We start from the raw sequence: 23,139 nt of genomic DNA, 5'->3' as shown, positions 1-23,139 counted from the left end.
ATCCCTGTAGTGGTTCTCAGTAAGATCTGCAAAATACCTCTCTACATCCACAATCACCTCTTGATTTGAAGAAAAACTTACCACCAAGGAAGAGTCTTAGTTTTGTCAAGTCAGAGGGAGCCAAATCTGGGGAATGGGATGGATGTTTCAACGATTCATAGTGCAGATCCCTTAATTTTCCCATTGTCTAAACACCTTTGTGGGCAGATGCATTGCCTGGATGAAAGATGATTTTTTTCTTCTGCAAACCAGATCTTTTCTCACGAATTTTTTTCATCTACTCTGGTTAAAAGATTGGAATAATATTCCCCAGTTATTGTTTTACCCTTTTCAAGATAATTAATAAACAAAATGCCTTTAGCATCCCAAAGCACCAGTGCCATGACTTTTCCTGCTGATTGAACTCACTTTGTCTTCTTTGGCACTGAACAACTGGCTTCTATCCACTGTTTTGACTGCTGTTTGAATTCTGGTGTGTAATGGTGAATCCAAGTCTCATCCATAGTAATAAATCGATGCACAAAATCAGTTTTATTCTTGTTAAAATGCTCTAAGCACTGTTCAGAGATTTTCATGCCAGTGCATTTTTGATCTGCTGTGAGCAAGCACGGCACCCATTTTACACGAAGTTTTTCATTTGCAATTCTTCCTGCAAAAATATATCCCACACATTCTTTTGAAATGCCTATAGTCTCAGCAATTTCATTCACTTTGACTCACCGGTCATCATAAATACCATATCGTGCACTTGATCAATAATTTCAGGTGTTGTTACACTTTTTGGATGTCCTTTACGTGGATCATCTTCAAGGCTGGTACGGCCACGTTTAAACTCAGCAGCCCATTTCTTAATTGTTGGAAATGAAGGAGAAGAATTCCCATAAACTTTTATGAACTTCAAATGAATTTCTTTTTACGTTAAACCTTCTTTTACAAAGAATTTTATAACCACACGATACTCAATTTTATCCATTTCAAAGAATACAGACAACACTTTTGCTTCAGACAGCTGTATAAAACAAACTACTTGATAGAATGACTTGCATTTTCACATGGATGCTTATGACAGATGTACCAACTTAGGAAAAAAAATCGTGCTGATAGTGTTGCCTGGTCGAGGCTGAAAACTTTTCGGACCACCCTCGCATGTGTGAAAACAATAGCATTGGAAGAGTGTCAAACTGACATTTATGTACCTCTGTGAATCTTCAAATCAGCAATGAATTTTGAATTTATAGTTATGAAGTGATGGGCTGAGTCATGTGCTACACACATGGCACATGCACACGAGCATGTAGCAACAGTGACATAGCATACCTACATACATATACAAATACAGTTGAAGGGAAAAACACTGCATGAAAGCAAATCTGCAATCTGCATAAATTAGAAGCACATAAATCAAAGGGTTACCTGTGTGTGTGTGTGTGTGTGTGTGTGTGTGTGTGTGTGTGTGTGTGTGTGTGTGTGTGTGTGTGTGATGTTCTCATTATAAAGAATGTAAATAAATTCTGAGCTTCAGAACAATCAGCCATGCATTTTGCTTTATATTTTTTCCAATTTTATCCAAACAGATAAAAGAAAATAAAACCCACTTGCACTGTATGTTGTTGTACATGTCTATCTACTATATTATATATTAATCAAATGTAGGTAAATGTTGATATTAAGGTGTGCATATGAATATTATATATGTATATATATTTATTTCAGATATGGTGTGGTTCACATAACTGTCTTGCAAACATAAACAACAGCAATGAAGTCATTTCCTGCCCAGCAGGACATTTATGCATTCCTGTATCTAAGGGCAGCTGTTTTACTCCTCCATGTGCATTACGAGGAGAATGTAGATCAATTAATTCTACAGGAACTCTTTCTGAGGCATTAATTCCAAACTCCAACTGCCAACCCAATACTGCAGTCCTCAGCAATAGTTGTGCCAAAGTCACCCTTCTTTTCGATAAAACAAAGATGCCAATGGTACGTCCTTTTAAAAATTGCTAGATATTGAAAAGGTGTGCATGGGGTGGATTTATAAATAGCTGTATTTATAGTATTTTATTGTTTTTAATTAGATCAGAATTCTTTAACACTCTGTCAGCACATCCTGTTATCTGTTAAGCTACACAATAAATAGAAATGAATTTCTCATATTCATTAATGTAATTGAGTTGAAAGGGATTCATGCAGAGATTAAACACATGCACAGTTATTATATTGTAAAAGATTGTTGTCCTGCATATAATAAGAATGCTATCTAAAAAATCTTTAAAAATTGTTTAGGGAAATGTTTTTTATATAAAAATATTTTCTAATTTTTACGTAGAAAAATATTTCCAAATTTTCAATTTTTTTTTGTGAGATTATTTTCAAATATTTTCTGCTTTCATTTGTTATAGAGAACACATACCTAGTATGCAACTGTATTACATTACTGTGTTACATCTGTATATTATTGAAATATTATCAGTATTACATATTAATTATATCTAAGTAAAATCAAAATTCCATATAAAATTCCATATGAGATTAAAAATCTTGCATCTGGCTAAACAGATGCAATCCGTTTAGCCAGATGCAAGATGCTCTGTGTAGCATATATCTCTACCAGCACTGGCATGATATGTTGAAGTTAATATCTGACCATAGCATAAAATTGTTTGCTGATGTCAGTTGAGTAGCTGAGAAAAGTTATCAAAATAATGGATTTCAAATTATGAAAAAATAGGCTGAAAATAATGGTTAGTAAAATGGAATATAAATGGACTCTATCGTAACTTTGAATAGATGGATAGTAAGATATATATCAGTAGTTAAAATAGCTCAACTGAGCTTTCTGCTTTGTATTTTTTATTTTTATTTTTTCATTTTATATAGCCTGTTTGACTGCGCGGTTAGCCTAGTGGCTTTGCGCTTCGCAACCATATGACTGGGGAAGGAGTGTCCCAGGTTCGATTCCCGTTGTAGACGTGAGGAATTTGAGGATCTTCCTCAGGCATAGCCAAGTTAGTCAGTCTTGGGCGCAGTCAATAGGGTTTTTCCGCCAGTTTATCTGGCGTTTTTCATCCCGCAAATAGGCAAACCGGCCCTGTGAACATACACCTCTACAGTCAAAAATATATCCCCCCCAGCGGCAAACCAGGCGACGGGTCGGTTGGGAGTAGTACTAACAAGTAGTTGCATCTAAGTAACACGCGGACCCTGCATAGGAAGCGGGAATAACGCGAATAATAAGAAGAAGATTTTATATAGCCTGTTTATCAGTAAGAAAGCTCGGCTAAGCTATATTTTTACATAATAATGATCCTTTCAAAATTATTTACTAAATCTTTGTATGTATTACTAAATTTTTATTAGGGAATCACTGTGGAAGAAATATGTATGCAGTTACGTAAAATTCCTGTTTTACACAATTTAACTGCTCGTCACCCAGTTCTTATCCTGTGTGCTGTTAAGTGGAATGAAAAAGACAGTATTGAGGTAACTGTGGTAAGTACATTAATAGTGAAATTATTTAATTGTGAGTATGAATTGAATATAGTGTCTGCATCAGTCATAATGTTTATATTTATTTTGCAAATAAGAGATAAGGAAATTGGAGGGAATTCAGAAATAATCAACTAAGACTGTATGAGGATAAACTGAGGAAGTTTGGTTTGCAGAGCTTGGAAAGAGTGATGATATCATTGATATCACATCACTTTTCAAAACTACATTTTGCACAATTCCTTACACCAAGGATGGAGCCTCAGAATTTGCCAAATCTAACATTCCAGGTCAGAGAAAAGCAATTTTTGAATCGCCTCTTTATGATCTACTCTCAAAAGTTCCTTGCTCCATTCAATGTCTTTGTTGCATGCCACATTCTAATAATCACTCTGACCTTTTCTTATTACTTGTCTTTGAATCTTGATTATCTAGAGTCCAAACACCCAAACAGTGAAACTGTCTTTCTTGGTGACTTCAACACTGACAATTCATATTAGCTTCCATCCTCCAATTCCACTGACCAAGCTCAAAGAGATTCAGAGATTTTTACTGTAGCAACAATCTTTCACAAATTGTACATGCAAATACCTGATAGTTCACTTCACTCTCCCAACACCCTTGATTTCTTCTTAACAAGTTCTCCTAATAAGTATACAATAGATATCAGCACTCTCCCTTCAGTAATACTATTTAAGGCCATATATTTAAGTCTGAATATTACAAGCTATCATCAATGGTGACAATAGTTAATTACAAAGTAGAATGCAAACAATGGGTTGATTTAAAAATGTAAGAGGTGCATGATGTTATACATAAAACAGTGCAATGGTATAACTGAGGAAATATTGCAATATTGATAATTCATTAGCTATTTAACCAAAAAAAAAATTATTGTAAACTGTGTTACAAGGTAAGCAGCAAGCTGGGGGATTTCCTTTCTCAAAAAATGTTGCTATCTCAAGATTATTCCAAACTTCACAAGGAGTATTGAATTGATCAAGTCTGGGTGCTCATAATATCTATTTCAGTGCAAGCTTATTACTCAGCAACAATCAACTATGAGCTGCTGAACATGAACTAGCTATTAATATACATCTTATTTATGTTTAATAAACACATGCAACATTTAGATCATAAATTCAATTCCCATGTCATGAAGCAAAGTGCACCTCATACTGTTCCAGAAAATTGGGTAGTAAATTCGCTATATTCAACAGCAGTCAGTTCACCATCCATTACTGAAGACTGCAATTATAAAAACTTTATTATGATGTGCTCATACTATTTGTTCTACATCTCATCTATTACAGCAGGAACTCTTAAACATCAAACAATATATAAAACTCAATGGTTTCAAAAAAGGACCGGGCAACCGCTCAATTCCTACAATCCTAGCTCAAATAACAAGGAAACATTACTGTAGGTAGTTTTCTGTATTGAGACCACATATTAATATAAAGTGTGTATAGAAATAAACAATTAAAAAATCTGACAAGTTTCATTCATCATAAGACTTACATCATCAGGGGTAATGGTATATAAAAGTTTAACATAACAAAAGCTTATTGACAATTAATTACACATATTAGATGTTTTTGATATCACAACCTTGTCAAATAATATTTGAATTATTTGAATTTGAATAACATTGTGAATAGAAGAATATAATTGAGATATAATTGAGATGTATAAATTGGTGAGGGGTTGTTACCACTTTAATGTGGAGGAGCTTTTTCAGAGAGTAGAGAGAGAGAAAGATAAGGGTAGAACAAGAGGCCATTCCTGGAAGCTGTATAAGGAGGGTATGAGCAAGGGAGTGAGGAGCAGGTTCTTAGCATGGAGAGTGGTTGGTGAGTGAAATGAATTATCTGAGAGTGTGGGGAGTGCAGAAACTATGAATGGATTTAAAGCATGGTTTGAAGATCTTTTTGAATGACTGTGTGGACCTCTCACAATGAGTATTTTGACTCCATGGAGGTCTGATGATGATGATAATAATAATATCCAACAGTGGCAGAGTGCATTTTTTGCAGTAGGATTCCAAATATCAAATTTCAATAAAATTCAATCTGCCAGAGTCTAAGAATAACTTGTATATGGAAGTTGAATGAACAAAACTAATTATTATTATTATTATGTGACACCTCCAGGGAGTCCAAAGACTCAAGGAGAGTGTGCCAACAGCATAGAATGATTGATCCCTTCCAACTACTAACTGCGCTCAAACTTGCTTAACTTTTTGCTTGAGCCATTGGTAGCAGAGGATCAGAATGTTTATGCATTTTGAGATACTCTGATTGACTGATTGAATTTTATTGAAATTTGATATTTGTAATCCTAATAATGCAATAACAAAGAACTTGAAATAGTGCTATTCGCTACAAACAAAAGAAAACAAGTCACAAAGCTAAGTGATAAGATTATTATTATTACTATTTATTGCTAATTCCATTTTACAGTAATTAAAAATCTACTCTTTTGTTCCTGTGACTTTTCATTATTGTAAATTGTGTGTATTTAATTAGAAAACATCTTTATCCTGTCAGAATAATGATAAAAGGATAGTGGTTTATGTATCTGGAGTTGAGTTAGAAACAAAAAATGATTTAAGGAATGGACACCACAAAATTCTAAGAGAAGTCAGTAGTGCTAACAGGTGCATGCTTTTTAATGTCATTGGTTTACTTAAAAATGATGTACAACATTAGGAAGAACATTCATATTATTATTATTCAAGAATGCATAAAATGAGTTAATTTAAAGTTGCAGAGCATTTTCTGAAAATGGGGGTGGGGGATACTAAAATGGCAAATAAAAGATCAAGCCTAAGGTTTTTTATCAAAACATTTAATGATTTTCTAATTGTAAAAAGTGGAGAGAGGTAGCTGATCAAATTGGAAACCTAAACATAACAGAACAGTTGGGGAAAAAAATTGTTTAGAACATTAGTAAGGAAACCTTGTGATCTTTCTGTTACATCCTAGATGACTGAGACTACATTCCAGGAAATGGTGACAAACAATGGTAAACGGTCCCTTTGATTTGATTACATAGATAGTGGAAAATATTATGAAACGTTGTCATTTATGACATAGATTTGTGAAATGTAAGTTAGAGAATATGGTAAATAAAAATCAAATAATGAAATATATTGAAAGGGTGTATGAGCTAGATATGTAAACAGATTTTCAGATCATCTGGTAAACAGAATAAAAACAATTAAGGATATTGAGAAAGTGTGTGTGTGTGTGAGAGAGAGAGTGATCACTAAAAGTTAAATGGGTTTAAACTTTCAATTCAGCCAATATCCTCACATACTGTCTTGATGATGATGAATTTAAGAAAAGATGTAAGCACAGTATAGTTTGCCAGTCTGGGAATTGCAAGTAATAACCATATCATAATACTAAATTTAAAATTTTTATATGTAGTATAATAATAAAATAGCAATAGTAAAAAAAAAAAAAAAAAAAAAAAAACATGGAGTGCTTTTGGTATCTGTATATTCACCATCAATTATTGATCAATTAATTAAATATAATGAATTAGAGTAAGAAATCATCACTGAAAGTTAACATTGTTGACAGTAAGGATACTAAGTGTGGTGATAATAAAATTAGTTTAATCCTTTATCCAAGTGTGAGCAAACAAAGTTTGCGCCTGAAAGTATCTTCAGGACTGGGGTAAGGTGGTAACCAGGGTAACTCGTTGCAAAGGTGGAGCAAGATACCAACACCCCTATCTCAGTATCTCCTATAATGCAAAACACATCTCCTTGCGGATATGTCTAATGTTATGTATTAAGGGAAGGGCCACTACCCAGTGGTTTCGACCTTTATTGAGGTCTCCTCAGTGGGAGCCAGGCCCAAGTGGAGATACCAGGCAGAAGCATTAGCAGGTCATCTCCACCTATAGGAGTTGCCAAATGGTGTGCCACCCTTTTTTAATAAATTACTCTGGATTTAGAGAAAGATGTTGAAAGTTTATTTTTCACTTGGTTAGAGCAGGGCAACGAGTTGTCCTGGTGTTGTACCACCTTACCCCAGTCCTGAAGATACTTTCAGGCGCAAACTTTGTTTGCTCACACTTGGATAAAGGATTAAACTAATTTTATTATACTCTAACCAAGTGAAAAATAAACTTTCAATAAGTGTGGTAATGCTGATAAATTTAAGAAAGACTATAATAGACACATAAGTTTTTAACTCCTGAAATTCCAAATAATAACAATGCCATAACAGTAGACAAAATATTTAATAGAGTGCTTTTGATATCCACATATTTAACATTAATGATACATATTTTTCAAATAAATTATGGTTTCTATTATTTTCATAATTATAGTTAACTTATACAAGATAATTTTTATGTAAATAGAATAAAGTTAGAATTCTTGTTAGTTTCTATATATCAGCAGTGTAAAGAGATTTTCTTTGTTTGTTTCTAGTCAACTTATGACAGATCTGATATTGATGTATTTAGAGTAATCAGTACAGTTCTAAAGAAAATGACAGATCTTATAAGCAGAAAGCACAACAGTTCTCTTTTAGCTGCTGTTATTGAAGTGAAAGTAGAAACTTCTATGGTGAATGCAGCTGAAAATAAAGGTAAGCCACAGTGAAATAAACAATCGATATATATCAGATTTTCTTTCTCTTTTAACTTTTGTTATTTTCAGTGGTTATATTGTATGTAACCTGAATTTTCTTTGTTGCTTTCTCTTTGATATTTTTGTCATATTACACTGTTCCCACATTTATGGTAGTAATCCCTAAATGCTTTTATAAACTTTTCAGTTATCTTCAGAAGTAATTAGCCAATTAGTTCTCCCCCCCCCCTCCCCACCTTTTATTCTTATTGTTTTCTTTCCCTTGGATACAGAACATGATAAAAGTAACTTGATAATTCTAATTTTTTTCGACCACTGACTGGGATATATTGGCCAAAGATTTTAATAACATGTTAAGCCGACTAGTTTCGCCAACTTGACTGTTGGCTTCGTCTGGGCATAAATAAGGTGATAAAAAACAGCTTAAAACAGGTCAAGAAAGAAACATAAACGAGTACTAAACGTTATACAAATTCAAAAGATGCGTTACATCAAATGCATGGAGCATGTGTGATGTCAGACATTGTTATGCAAGTGCATTGTGTAATTTGCAGTGAAGCTAAATTCTGGTGTGCTAAGTGATCTTATGAGGGTCTTCCATATATCAGCAAGGATTATCCCTTGGTTCCTATTGAAGCTGCCTTTTGAATGGATTATCAATTAGCTTCTTTGAAGTTTCGGTTACGAAAGTCTTCTTCTAAATATGGCATAGAACTTTTGTCCCATTCAATGTTGTGATTGGTATTTGAGAAATGAAAAGGTAATCCAGAATTATCTTTTCTGTTATTATTACTGTCTTGGATGTGTTCTTTTTTTCTTATTACCAAACTTCTGGAAGTTTGTCCTACATAATTTAAGCCACATGAACGAGGGATGCTGTAAATGCCAGGATGTTTGAAGAAAGCACTGTTATTCTTTGGTGATCTTAACAAGTTGTGAATTGTCTTAATTGGTTTGAAAGTTACTCTTTTATTATATGGTTTAAGAAGTGTTGCAATCTTATGTAAAACTATCCCAGCATAAGGAATGGCAATGGAAGATTTGTATTCAGTTTCTTTGGGTTGCTGTTGGGAGTGGTTGGAGAAAATTATCTTTTGAATTAAATTTTTTGGATAGCCGTTGTCTTTCAGGGTTTCTGATATTCATCCTTGAGATGCGAGTAGTTCTATTTTTGAACATATGTATGATACTCAACTTTTGAGATATATGGTGTGAAGATGAAAAGTGCAGATAACCAGCCAGTGCGAGTCGGTTTGCGGTAAACCGTTAGGTTAATATGTTCATCCACTTGTTTTGTAATTAAGGTATCTAAAAACAGTAATTTTCTATCTCTCTCAAGTTCTAAGGTGAACTTTATTTTTTGATTGGAAGAGTTTAATCTTGGTTAAGAAATCCAAAACTGCTGCTTCTGTATTTAATATAATAGATTTAGTTTAATCCTTTATCCCAGTGAGAGCAAACAAAGTTTGCGCCTGAAAATATCTTCAGGACTAAATATAGTGTTGTACTATCTTATCCAGTAAGTAGTGCAACACCAAGGCAACTCGTGGCAAAGGTGGAGCAAGCTACCAGGCACTTCTAACCCAGTATCTCCCATAATGCAAAACACATTTCCTATGTGGATATGTATACTGTTATGCATTAAAGGGATTGGCCATCTACCCAGACTAGTTTCGACCTTTATTGAGGTCTCTTCAGTGGGAGCCAGGCCCAGAGCTGGAGATACCAGGCAGAAGCAGTAGCAAGTCATCTGTGCCTATGGGAGTTGCCAAAAGGTTTATCACCTTTTTTAAAAATTACTCTGGATTTAGAGAAAGATGTTGAAAATTTATTTATCACTAGGTTAGACTATAATAGATTTAGTTTAATCCTTTATCCCAGTGAGAGCAAACAAAGTTTGCGCCTGAAAATATCTTCAGGACTAAATATAGTGTTGTACTATCTTATCCAGTAAGTAGTGCAACACCAAGGCAACTTGGTGTTGCACTACTTACTGGATAAGATAGTACAACAGTCTCCACCTTTGCCACGAGTTGCCTTGGTGTTGCACTACTTACTGGATAAGATAGTACAACACTATATTTAGTCCTGAAGATATTTTCAGGCGCAAACTTTGTTTGCTCTCACTGGGATAAAGGATTAAACTAAATCTATTATAGTCTAACCTAGTGATAAATAAATTTTCAACATGCTTCTGTATTTCTCCATATGATGAAAATGTTGTCGACATATCTCCACCAAACCACAGATTTTGGGTCTAATTGTGAAAGAATGGCTTTTTCTAGTTTTTCCATAAATAGGTCTGCACAAAGCGGGGGGGGGGGGCAAATAGAGGGCTACCCATACAAGACTGGCTAATTGTTTGTATATCGTTCCATTCCATTTGAAGGTGAAGCAATGTAGAAGTCATAAAGGATTAAAAGGATATAACATAAACACTTCCAACATCTTTCCCTAATCCAGAGTAATTTAATAATAAGGTGCGATACCTTTACTTCAACCTTGGTATCAACTCTGGGTCTGGCTCCCACTGAAGAGACCTCAATAAAGGTCGAAACCGGTCTGGGTAGTGACACTTCCCTTAATGCATAGCATTATACATGTCCATAAGGAGATGTGCTTTGCATTATGGAATACTAAGGCAAGTTATGTGAAGTCAATCTACCTTTGCCACGAGTTGCCCCAGTCCTGAAATTACCTCAGGCTCAAACTTTGTTTCCTTACACTTTGATAAATGATTAAACTAAATATATAATTTATAGTCTAACTAAGTGAAAAAACTTCCAATATCTGCATTTTTCTTCTTCACACCATATATCTCAAAATTTGAGTATCATACATATATTCAAAAATAGAGCTACTCACATCGTAGCAGAAGAGAAAACTCTCATGGATGAATTAACTCGCATATCAGAAACCCTGAAAGATAACGGCCATCCAAAAAATTTAATTCGAATGTAGAAAGTATTTTACCTTGGGAATAATAAATGTTAAAGATACCAAGCTATTTTTAATCTGGTTTTACTCCATTTCCCAAGTAAGCAAACAGACAAACAAGTCAAGTTTGCACCTGCAAGCGTTGCAAGTCTAGCTGACCCTGCACGTATTGCAAGACCAAGGCAACTCATGGTAAAAGTAGAATAAGCTCTGATCACTAATCTTAATATTTACCCATAATGCAAAGCACATCTCCTGGAGGAGATGTATGATGCTTTGTATTAAAGGCAAGGGGCCACTACCCAGACCAGTTTCGACCTTTATTGAGGTCTCATCAGTGGGAGCCATGCTAGAAATACCAAGATTTTAGTAATACAGAGCTTATAAGTATTTTACCAGAACAAGTTACCATAAGGTGTTTTAACCTTATTAAATAAAAATCTCAGGAGGAGATATAAATGTAGAAAGTATTTTACCTTGGGTATAATAAATGTTAAAGATACCAAGCTATTTTTAACCTGGTTTTACTCCATTTTCCATTTCCCAAGGCAGGCACAAACTTGACTTGTTTCTGTTTGCTTACTTGGGAAATGGAGTAAAACCAGGTTAAAAATAGCTTGATATCTTTAACATTTATTATACCCAAGGTAAAATACTTTCTACATTTATATCTCCTCCTGAGATTTTTATTTAATAAGATTAAAACACCTTATGGTAACTTGTTCTGGTAAAATACTTATATGCTCTGTATTACTAAAATCTTGGTGTTTCTTGCATGGCTCCCACTGATGAGACCTCAATAAAGGTCGAAACTGGTCTGGGTAGTGGCCCCTTGCCTTTAATACAAAGCATCATACATCTCCTCCAGGAGATGTGCTGTGCATTATGGGAAAATATTAAGATTAGTGATCAGAGCTTATTCTACTTTTACCATGAGTTGCCTTGCTCTTGCACTACGTGCAGAGTCAGTTAAACTTGCAACACTTGCAGGTGCAAACTTGACTTGTTTGTCTGTTTGCTTACTTGGGTAAATGGAGTAAAACCAGGTTAAAAATAGCTTGGTATCTTTAAAATCTAATTCGAAAGATACTTTTCTCCAACCCCTCTCAAAAGCAACCCAAACAAACTGAATACAAATCTTCCATTGCCATTCCTTATGCTGTTATAGTTTTACATAAGATTGCAACACTTCTTAAACCATATGAAATAAGAGTAACTTTCAAACCAATTAAGACAATTCACAACTTGCTAAGATCCCCAAAGGATAACAGTGCTTTCTTCAAACATCCTGACATTTACAACATCCCTTGTTCATGTGGTTTAAATTATGTAGGACAAACTTTCAGAAGTTTGGAAATAAAAGAAAAAAGAACACATCCGAGATGGTAATAATAATAGAAAAGATAATTCTGGATTAGCCTTTCATTTCTCAAATACCAATCACAACATTGAATGGGACAAAAGTTCTATGCCATATTTAGAGGAAGACTTTCGTCCATTCAAATTTTAATCCATTCAAAAGGCAGCCTCAATAGGAACCAAGGGATAATCCTTGCTGATATAGGAAGACCGTCATAAGATCACTTAGTACACCAGAATTTAACTTCGCTGCAAATTACACAATGCACTTGCATAACAATGTCTGACATTACATCACATGTAATGCATCTTTTGAATTTGTATAATGTTTAGTACTCATTAAGTTTCTTTCTTGACTTTTAAAATGTTTTTTATTCACCTTATGTATGTATTATGTAAGCCAACTGTCAAGTTGGCGAAATTAGTCGGCTTAATGTGTTATTAAAATCTTTAGCCAATATATATATATCCCAGTCTAATTTTATTATTGAATAAAAGTAACTTTTCAAGAGCAGAAAAATAAATCTGCATGAGAGTTTGGATTTGAGGCATAGGAGTGACCATTCTATCCTCGTATTTCGGTTACGAAATCCCAGCATGCTTGGAAGGTTGTGGGCCTTAAAGGCCTGTTAAAGCCATTGGGATAGATGAGAGTTTGGATACAGTATGTGTATTGCATATAATTCAAGCTATCTGATGGTAATTGTTGGTCTCATACAAAGGTGCTGCAGTTTTTTTCATGTAAAGTTGATTTTTTTCCCTTCTGAACAGAACAAGAAAACAAGCCAGAAAATACATGCTGTTGACAATATAATGCATTTTTCTCATGACTATTAAATTTCCAACAATAATGCTAATAATTCTGGTTAATGCAGTACTTTGTATATTGTGGCAGTTTTACAGAATAGATCCATATCTTTTTCAAAATGACAGTGTACCATATCATGTTGCAGGTGCTTTAGCAACATGGTTTCACAGAAAAAAAAAATTATACGAAAAAGCTTGACTGTAGCTCAAGTCAGTGCATTCAACAACAACACTGCCTTTCTAAGAATAGAGGTATTCTTAGTTAGGCAGAAAGTGTGATAAGGGCCAAAGTTGCACTTGCATACTAGTGAGGTCTGTGTGCAATAAATTTAGGTTTCTGTAAAACATAATGTTGTCCTAGTACAGGTATCCCTCGGTTAACGTGATTAATTAATCCCTCGATGTTACCACACACATGAAAATCGCGTTAATCAAATCTAATAATCAATGGTAAAAATTACAATTTGTCCATGATCTATTACTGTATTAATAATTCGTTTGATATGGCACTGTTTTAGGAAAGATAAAAAATGAATGCAAAGTAAGTGTTTAATAAATACTTGTGCCTACATTATTTACTGCAATTTTGTTATCAAAAGAAGTTATCAAGAATCGTTTGAACAGTTTTAATTTTTTTCTTATCGGCATAAACTCTACGATAACAAGCAAAATGACTCCTCAGACCTCGACAAATACATGATGGCATAAATTAAGTGGATATTGAATCCAACATTATTTCATAGCCGAATATAGAAACTACAAGAGTTTCGTGCCGAATATATAGAAACTAAAAATTTTGGCAGATTCAAGCATAAGCAACCTTACGGGCAACTCGTAGTAAAGGTGAAGTAAGTTCCAGATCACTTTCCTTAGTATTTTCCATAAATGTAAAGCACATCTCCTAGAGGACATGTATGATAAATAAGTCTTTGGCTCTCTATTTCAGTAATACATGATGGTTTATTTATTTTCAGTTACAATCTAGAAATTATTGAACAAAGAATAAAAAAAACAACAAACTATACTATACTGATATCAGAGGTCGCGGTATCTCTCAGATACAATTTACAGGCGGAATATCACTCGTAACATATGAATGCACAGCTACCCATGGCCTCTAAGCTATACACTGAATTGTGTAAGAATATTTATATTAAACATTCTTACACAATCATAAACTGTCAGATCAGTTGCGAGCTCCGCAGGGTTAAAGGCACGTTAATCAAAACTCTTGCCGCGTATATCAAGGGATTGCCGCAATTAGTTTCACAGCGTTAATCGAATCCTGTGTTAAGCAAGGGATATCTGTACTTATTTTAACATATTGTAAAAAGAAAAGAGCATATGAAAAAAAAAGGGGAAAATGAATTTCTTAGGTTGTCGTCAGGACCATTCCTTAATGCAGAATATGATAGAGATAACAAGTGGTGATAGTAAATGAAGTATTCTTTTGTCTCCAATTGGTGAAAAAGATCACATAGTTTAATTGGAAACTGGCTACACAGCTTCCAGTGCTCCACTGAGGGGAGGCTGTAGAACTATAATGCATAGGGTTATGTAGACAACAGATGCAGCTGCAGTACATGTGATGGGAAGGAGATTAACAATGCTTGGAGAATGGTAAAAGACTGTTTGAAAGTAGCTGTCTTAGATTTTGAATTCCAAGAGTTAGGAAAATAAAGAAAATAAGCATGAAGTGGATGAATAATGAGATTAAGGGGCTGTAGATGGAGAAGATATTGCAAAAGAAATATAAGCAGAAACATAGCCAGCAATTGCATAAGTAGTAGAATATCAGACCAGAAAAGAGTAACAGATGTGGAGGAATGAGCAAATGTAATATGAAAACAAGCTTGCAGGACAGGTCATGCATAAATGATTTTTTAAAAGAAAGCATGGTTATGGAAGATGTCAGCTAGGTTGCTTGGAGAGTTACAGCAGCAGAATATAGTGTAAATATTCGCTAAATATTTTGTCATGTATTTCATATTGGAGGAAAGGGAATATCATTTGGTACAACAGCAGAGAAAGATAAGAGACTGATTATCACATGTATTAAGAGAATGCAAAGTAACTAACAGTGCTCTTACTGTTCTGTGATGTAGTATTTTCGGAATAATAGTTAAAGTTTAGAGAGGTTGGCTAGAGTTAGAATGCAACTGGATTGATGCAAATAATTTCCATGTAAAGGTTGGTTAAATGGTAATTTTGTTTTAATGATATGGTTACATTTTATAAGATCACTGTATTGAACAATGGAGATTCATCTATAATAATAGTTTTGGATTTTGATTTAATTTATAGTATAATTTAAGAAAATTTAAGGTAATAACAATTCTGTCTTAACCATTCTGCATTATTTTAACTATTTATGTTGTTTATGTTTTCAACAGCATTATTGCTGAATAATGTGCAATTGTACACACACACACACACATATTATGAACCAAAACATTATGATTACCTACCTAGTAATGTGTTTGATCTCTTTTAGCGAAGATATCACTTTCACTGTCCCTATTATTTCATTGATCCTATTAGATAAGTGAAGGTGTCGAGGTATTCTGAGCCAACTAGACAGAATAATATCCTGGACGTCAGTAACATCAACTGGTCTTTTTCACATGATCTCACAAATATTTGATGATATTCAAATCAGGAAAATTAGGCGGCCTGAGAAGTACATGGAATACTTGGATATGCCCTTCAAACCATACTTGCACAATGAAAGTCTTGTGACATGGAATATTGTCTTGCTGGAAGAGTCCAGTTCCATCAGGCCACATTGTCACCATGTAGGACAATACCTGGTCCAAAACATTTCCCATTGATGACAGAACCAAGCAATATCCATGAGAATAATCTCCATACCAGAATATCACTACCACCAGCATGTTTCTGACCAACCATGCAGTCTTGTTGGCTAGAAATTTGCAGAGTGGTCATAATGTTTTATTTAATGTTATATTTTAATAATAATAATAATAATATTATTATTATTATTATTATTACCTGACACCTCCAAGGAGTCCAAGGACTCATCACTGGGTGTTGTACTCTCTGTCTTCACCATTTAACCAACTACACAGAGCTACTACAACCATCATCATCTACACACAACACCATCTACTGCCCACACTACGACCACTAATATTTTTTGTCTGTGAACTGCTTGTGTTCTCAAGGCTAATTTACCTATACATGGGATTAAAAACCAGGTTTCTGGGAGAAAAAAACCTCTACCTCCATATGAGATCAGCAAACTCACCTTCTATATATATATATATATATATATATATACATACATAGAAAGTATTTTACCTTGGGTATAATAAATGTTAAAGATACCAAGCTATTTTAAACCTGGTTTTTACTCCATTTCCCAAGTAAGCAAACAGACAAACAAATCAAGTTTGCGCCTGCACATATTGCAAGTCTAACTGACCCTCAAAGTAGTGCAAGTCAAGGCAACTCGTGGTAAAGGTAGAATAAGCTCTGATCACTAATCTTAATATTTTCCCATAATGCAAAGCACATCTCCTGGAGGAGATGTATGATGCTTTGTATTAAAGGCAAGGGGCCACTACCCAGACCAGTTTCGACCTTTATTGAGGTCTCATCAGTGGGAGCCAGGCTAGAAATACCAAGATTTTAGTAATACAGAGCTTATAAGTATTTTACCAGAACAAGTTACCATAAGGTATTTTAACCTTATTAAATAAAAATCTCAGGAGGAGATATAAATGTAGAAAGTATTTTACCTTGGGTATAATAAATGTTAAAGATACCAAGCTATTTTTAACCTGGTTTTACTCCATTTTCCATTTCCCAAGGCAGGCACAAACTTGACTTGTTTGTCTGTTTGCTTACTTGGGAAATGGAGTAAAAGCAGGTTTAAAATAGCTTGGTATCTTTAACATTTATTATACCCAAGGTAAAATACTTTCTACATTTATATCTCATCCAGAGATTTTTATTTAATAAGGTTAAAACACCTTATTAAAGATATTGCTTCTGATCATAACCTACTGGTGGCAGAGTTACAACTTAGACTGAAAGCTATACTTAAGAAACATCAACAAAAAAAGGTTTGATTTGGGAAAATTAAAAAAACACAGAGATAAGAAGCAAATTGAGTCAAGATCTGAATCAAGATTGATGACACTTATCCAGAATGATGACATCATGAGGGTTGATGAATCATGGGACAAATTGAAATCTGTCTTCATAGAGAAATATACCAATACCTTATGTCCTAATAGAGCAGTAAAAAAGAAAGATTGGATGACTGATGAAATTCTTTCTCTCATGGATCAACGCAGATCATATAAAAATCATAATCCAACAAAATATACAGAGGTTCAGAAAATTATTAAACACAAGATCAAAGAAGCAAAAGAAATCTGGATGAATGAAAAATGTAAAGAAATAGAAATTGTACAGGAAAAGCATGACAATTTTAATCTACACAAAAAGATGAAAGAGACCTCAGGTATATGTAAGAAAAAACAATTCTGTATCCTTCAAAACAAAAAGGGAGAAATTATATCCTTTTTGGATATAATTCTTGTATGACAAAATACAAGAATGGATGAAATATATAGAACTCTTTACTGATAACAGACAGAACCCAGAAAATACTTATGAACATATGGAAGGTCCATGCATTTTAAGATCAGAGGTAGAATGTGCACTAAACTCAGCTAAAAATGGTAAAGCTCTAGGACCAGATAGAATACCAGCAGAAATAGTAAAGTTATTAGAAGGTGACAACATTAACATATTAGTAAAGCTATTTAATAAGATCTATGGTACAGGCATAATCCCTCAAGACTGGTTACAGTCGACCTTCATCATGCTACCTAAAAAAGTAAATGCGAAAACTTGTAATGACTATAGAATGATCAGCCTAATGAGTCACATTCTCAAAATGTTTCTGAAAATAATTCAAAAAAGAATATACAGAAAATGTGAAGACACCATCAGTGATACCCAATTCTGCTTTAGAAACATCTTGGGAACAAGAGAGGCCCTTTTCTGTTCTCAGATCTTATTTCAAAAAAATGTATTGACCAAAACAAGGAAATATTAATTTGCTTCATCGACTTTGAGAAAGCATTTGACAAAGTCCAACATGCTAAAATGATTGTACTATTAAAAAGAATTGGATTAGATGGTAAAGACATCAGGATCATTGAAAACTTATATTGGAACCAAAAGGCATCTTTTTCAAGTTGATGACATTATTACAGACTCCATTAACATCAAATGAGGAGTAAGGCAAGGATGTGTGCTGTCACCTCTTCTTTTTAACATCTACTCAGAAGCCATATTTCAAAAAGTCTTGGAAGGAAGAAAGGAAGGGATTAGTGTAAATGGTGAAATCATCAGTAACATCTGATATGCTGATGATACAGCTCTTCTGGCTGACAATATTCAGGATCTTCAAAATCTTTTGTAACTTATAAATGAAGAGAGTGAAAAAATGGGATTAAAAATAAATATCACCAAAACTAAATTCATGGTCATAAGTAAGAAACCAATTCTTAATTTAGCACTTTCTTTAAATAGGAAACAAATAGAAAGAGTGGCAAAGTTTAAATATCTCGGATGCTGGTTAAATGAAGATTGCAATCCAGAAATGGAAATAAAAGTTAGAATTGAAATGGCAAGAAAAAATTTTCTCTTGATGAAATCAACACTGTGTAACCGCAGTTTAAACTTAGAGCAGGCATGGTTAAATGCTATGTATGGTCTGTACTGCTGTACGGTGCAGAAACTTGGACCTTAAAAACAACATTAATAAAAAGACTTGAAGCCTTTGAGATGTGGTTATACAGGCGAATGTTAAAAATCCCATGGACAGCAAAAACGTCCAATCAGGAAGTACTGGAACAAATGGGGAAATCACGTGAACTTTTAGATTCCATAAAAAGAAGGAAAATTGTATATCTTGGTCACCTACTTCGTAATGAAAAATATAAGATACTTCAATTCATTATAAAAGGGAAAATAAATTGGAAGAAGTGGACAAGGAAGACGAAGAAAATCTTGGCTGGCAGACATCAGACAGTGGACTGGTATGAACTCTGAGAGACTGCTCAGAGTAGCTGAGAATCGCTCAAAATTTGCCAAGGTGGTTGCCGACCTCCGATAGGAGATGGCACTCAAAGAAGAAGAAGAAGAAAACACCTTATGGTAACTGGTTCTGGTAAAATACTTATAAGCTCTGTATTACTAAAATCTTGGTATTTCTAGCCTGGCTCCCACTGATGAGACCTCAATAAAGATCGAAACCGGTCTGGGTAGTGGCCCCTTGCCTTTAATACAAAGCATCATACATCTCCTCAAGGAGATGGGCTGTGCATTAAGGGTAAATATTAAGAATAGTGATCAGAGCTTATTCTACCTTTACCACGAGTTGCCTTGACTTGCACTACTTTGAGGGTCAGCTAGACTTGCAATATGCGCAGGCGCAAACTTGATTTGTTTGTCTGTTTACTTACTTGGGAAATGGAGTAAAACCAGGTTTAAAATAGCTTGGTATCTTTAACATATATATATATATATATATATATATATTGTTAGCTAGAAACTGACAGAGTGGTCATAATGTTTTGGTTCATGTGTGGGTAAATTGTTGTCTGATGTTAGAACAAATATCATAGTATTAGCTGAATTAGCTAATTCAGCTAACATGTAAAGTTAATATATAATGGCATTAGTTTTAAGACAGTAATATTGAATGAATGATGATTCATTTTATATTAATTTGGACCAGTACTTGGAAAATATAATTTCACATGCTTTATATTTTATTTTTTCTTACTGTTTATTTATATTTTGTATATTCTGTTTATTTCTTATAGGAAAAAGAATATTGGTACCTCTTCTTGTGTCCGTCCTTTCATTAATAATGATTTTGGCATTGGGAGGTGGAATCTGGTATTACTGTCATCACTATAAGAAAAAAACATCTCAGTCTCGATGCCAATCCTTGCCAAGATCGGCAAGCAGCAAGTTAGAACACTTAGAAGCTGAAGAAAAATCTAATAACCAAAATGAGGAGAATATACGACGCTATCATAACCCGTTACATCATCCTTCCACTCCAGGATGCAGTAGTGGTGTTCGATCATCTGTTAATGTTTTAAACAGTTCTTCTTCTGAAGCAGTAGACTTTAATTCAGAGCAGAGTGGATTTCCTAGTAGAATATATAAAGCAAAATCACCAGAATCACAAAAAAATACAATTATTTCTAGTGAAAAAGATGTAGAAAAGAACAATACTTTGAAAGTATCACACCAAAAGAAACTACCAGATTCAGAACTTATTGTATAATACTATTAAATGCTGAACTGTGCTATTTATTATGTCTCCATGTTTCCTATGACCTGACTACTGCAATCCTTGTGAATATGTAATTTCATCAGATCAAGCACTGACTTGAAGATTGACATCTTTGTGCCAGAAAATGAGAACTCTGTTCCATTACCAGTGAAAGTGACAGAGACATCTAGGAGCAGTTTTTATGGTTGAAATCCTGTGATATCTAAGAGGCTATTTATAATTATGAGAGCTTAAATAATACAAATGGATACATTTGCATGTCCTTTTCTGTTGCTGTGCCAAATATGTTGTAAGAAAATTTTGACTATTATGGCACAAAAACAAAACATCATTAATCATTCCTTTAAAGAATGATTAGTTATTTTCATGCATCACAACTGGATAGAGAAGACCATAAGGGAAGACCGAGAGGGAAAGAATTCCACCATCACCACCACCATAAAGAAGTCTTTTTAAATCCTATCAATCTGGACAAATTTCTAAAACAGATTAATTCTAATACTGTTTAATATAGCAAAATTATTTACTAACTGAGATTATTTTTTGACAATAATTAGTAACTCTCTTCTGAGGGTATTTGAAGATGCAGATGTCTGATAAGCATATACCACAAATGGTATATGCTTATCTGCATCAAAATGTAGTATTATTCATTGTAATTTCCCTCTTCTCTCTCATTCTCTATTTTGATGTTGCAAACAGAGCCAGTCTTAGACTACATGGTGCACAGGCAAGAAGCATCTCAAGTGCTTCTCTTTCTATTAAGATTTCTCCTCCTTCCCAAAAAATTTTTCCTCATGAGTGAAAGGATAATTTTTTAAAAGTTAGTAATGATTGATTAAGCAATTGGAAGTACTTTTAAATTGTTATGTCTATCAAGGTACTCTTAAGCCTCATACCCTAGGCAGCCTCCTGTTTCATTTACCTGATCCTAAAACTGGCTCTGTACAAGAGTATTTTCTGATCCTGTATGTTTCAAATTTTTAACTAAGATTGTAGATTGTTCTGTTAATGAAGTTATGTAAATAAACATTTCCATATCGTATACAATCTTAAACTTGCATTATCTTTACAAATGGTGTCCAATTTAGAATATTGCACATGAATATATTAATATTATGAATATTTTAGCATATCCATGTGATAATGGACTGCAGTGAAAGTTTAGTAGTTAACTGACTTCATATGAAAAAATGAATTTTTTTTCTTTCTTTTTTTTTTTTCAATTTTACAATATTACTATCTTTTTGAGATTTCAGTCTTTAAGGCTAGGTTAAACAAAAGATCCAAAGTGACTTAAGCACATTATATAAACCTCGTTTATAGTTTTTCTTATTGTCTAACTCTTCTGTGTTTAATTATTATGGACTTTTTTAATCTCATTCAATGTACATTTTTGTCTTTTTTTTTAACAAAAATATCCTGTATGAAAGAGAAATTCAGTAAGAATATTCATACTTTTTTTTTGTTAATTGGAATCTCTGTATCACTACTCCAAAATACAGCTACGGTTATCTTAGAAGATAATTTTCATAAAAATAGCGATGTTTAAGTAAGTTTTACATGGTTCATGTAAAACTTCAATGTTGTTTCTTCAATGAAAAAACTTCACTCTTTCTATCCTTTTACTTTGTATGTTTCAAGCAATTCCATTCCATCGGTAAGGATATTTTTCTCCTCATAAGGTAAACCATTTGCTGAATCAAGTTTTAATCCAATATTTTCTTCACCTTTGAAGCAGAGAATGTTCATTGGACATGTTTTTATCTGCAACTTTTGAGTTATTTCGTTATGATGTATATAAGACACCAGGTCTGGTGAATACAGCAGATGTGGAATTTTTTTTCATAACGAAGCTGCTCAATCTTACTGCATGTGTCATCTTGATGAAAGTGAACACCTTTACGTTTAGTGAAAGAAAAACTTTTTTCTTCAGTTCATTGCCTCTTGCTAACAGATTTTGACTGTGACAAATACAGCAAGACTTCACAAAGTGACCAGTTCTTTGAACACTAAATGATGAATTCTACATCACTTAATGTTCAACGTGCTTAAATTTTAATCAAGAACTCATTTCTTATTTCCATTAATGAGCTGAAGCAAAAACAGTGAATGAAGTTCATTTCAATGGCATGAATGAAGCTGATCTTTGGTGAAAACATGTGAAAGAATGTCGCTTTCCACATCTGACAGCTGATGAAAGTGGTGAAATTGCTTGTATTGAATTTCTGGGCAGGTTCTTGAGCAGTAATTGCAGTTCTCTTTAAGTAATGGCTAACATGGAGTAATCATCATCGAACTGAAAAGAATATCTCTTTCATTAAACAACCAGACCTGGAACCACCATTAGCACTTTCTCATTTACAGATTACTTACATAAACATTGAATATTATTTATGGCTTCAGTATTATTATGCCTTTTCCTTGGATTTGTAAAATAATATGCATGCAATGTTTTATTTTAACATCCTCTTTTGAATGTTTAACTTATAAAACAGAGTACTATTTAATCATCATAACATGGACTAACAGCTGCACATGTTAGTAGTGTGGAATTGAAAGTTTGGCATACCCTAAGCCCAGC

At 33.8% G+C, this 23,139-nt stretch overlaps 1 protein-coding gene across 1 annotated transcript in view; it reads left to right on the top strand.

Moving 5' to 3' along the window:
• The window catches only part of LOC150101565 (protein jagged-1-like), a 246,161-nt gene extending 225,615 nt beyond the window's left edge, over positions 1–20,546 (top strand). Inside the window, exons 18-21 of the mRNA XM_090400841.1 lie at positions 1,714–1,983; positions 3,361–3,492; positions 7,940–8,099; positions 20,074–20,546. Coding sequence (XP_090256967.1) covers positions 1,714–1,983; positions 3,361–3,492; positions 7,940–8,099; positions 20,074–20,546 — 1,035 coding nt within the window. The remainder of the gene's footprint in view (positions 1–1,713; positions 1,984–3,360; positions 3,493–7,939; positions 8,100–20,073) is intronic.
• The last annotated feature ends 2,593 nt before the right edge of the window (positions 20,547–23,139 follow it).

The sequence above is a fragment of the Typopeltis vanoorti genome, chromosome 11 (assembly GCF_054136105.1).
Source record: "Typopeltis vanoorti isolate ZY-2024b chromosome 11, IOZ_Tvanoo_1.0, whole genome shotgun sequence".
NCBI lineage: Eukaryota > Metazoa > Arthropoda > Arachnida > Uropygi > Thelyphonidae > Typopeltis > Typopeltis vanoorti.
The sequence above is the reverse complement of the archived record's forward strand: the minus strand, read 5'-3'. Positions and strand labels throughout refer to the sequence as shown.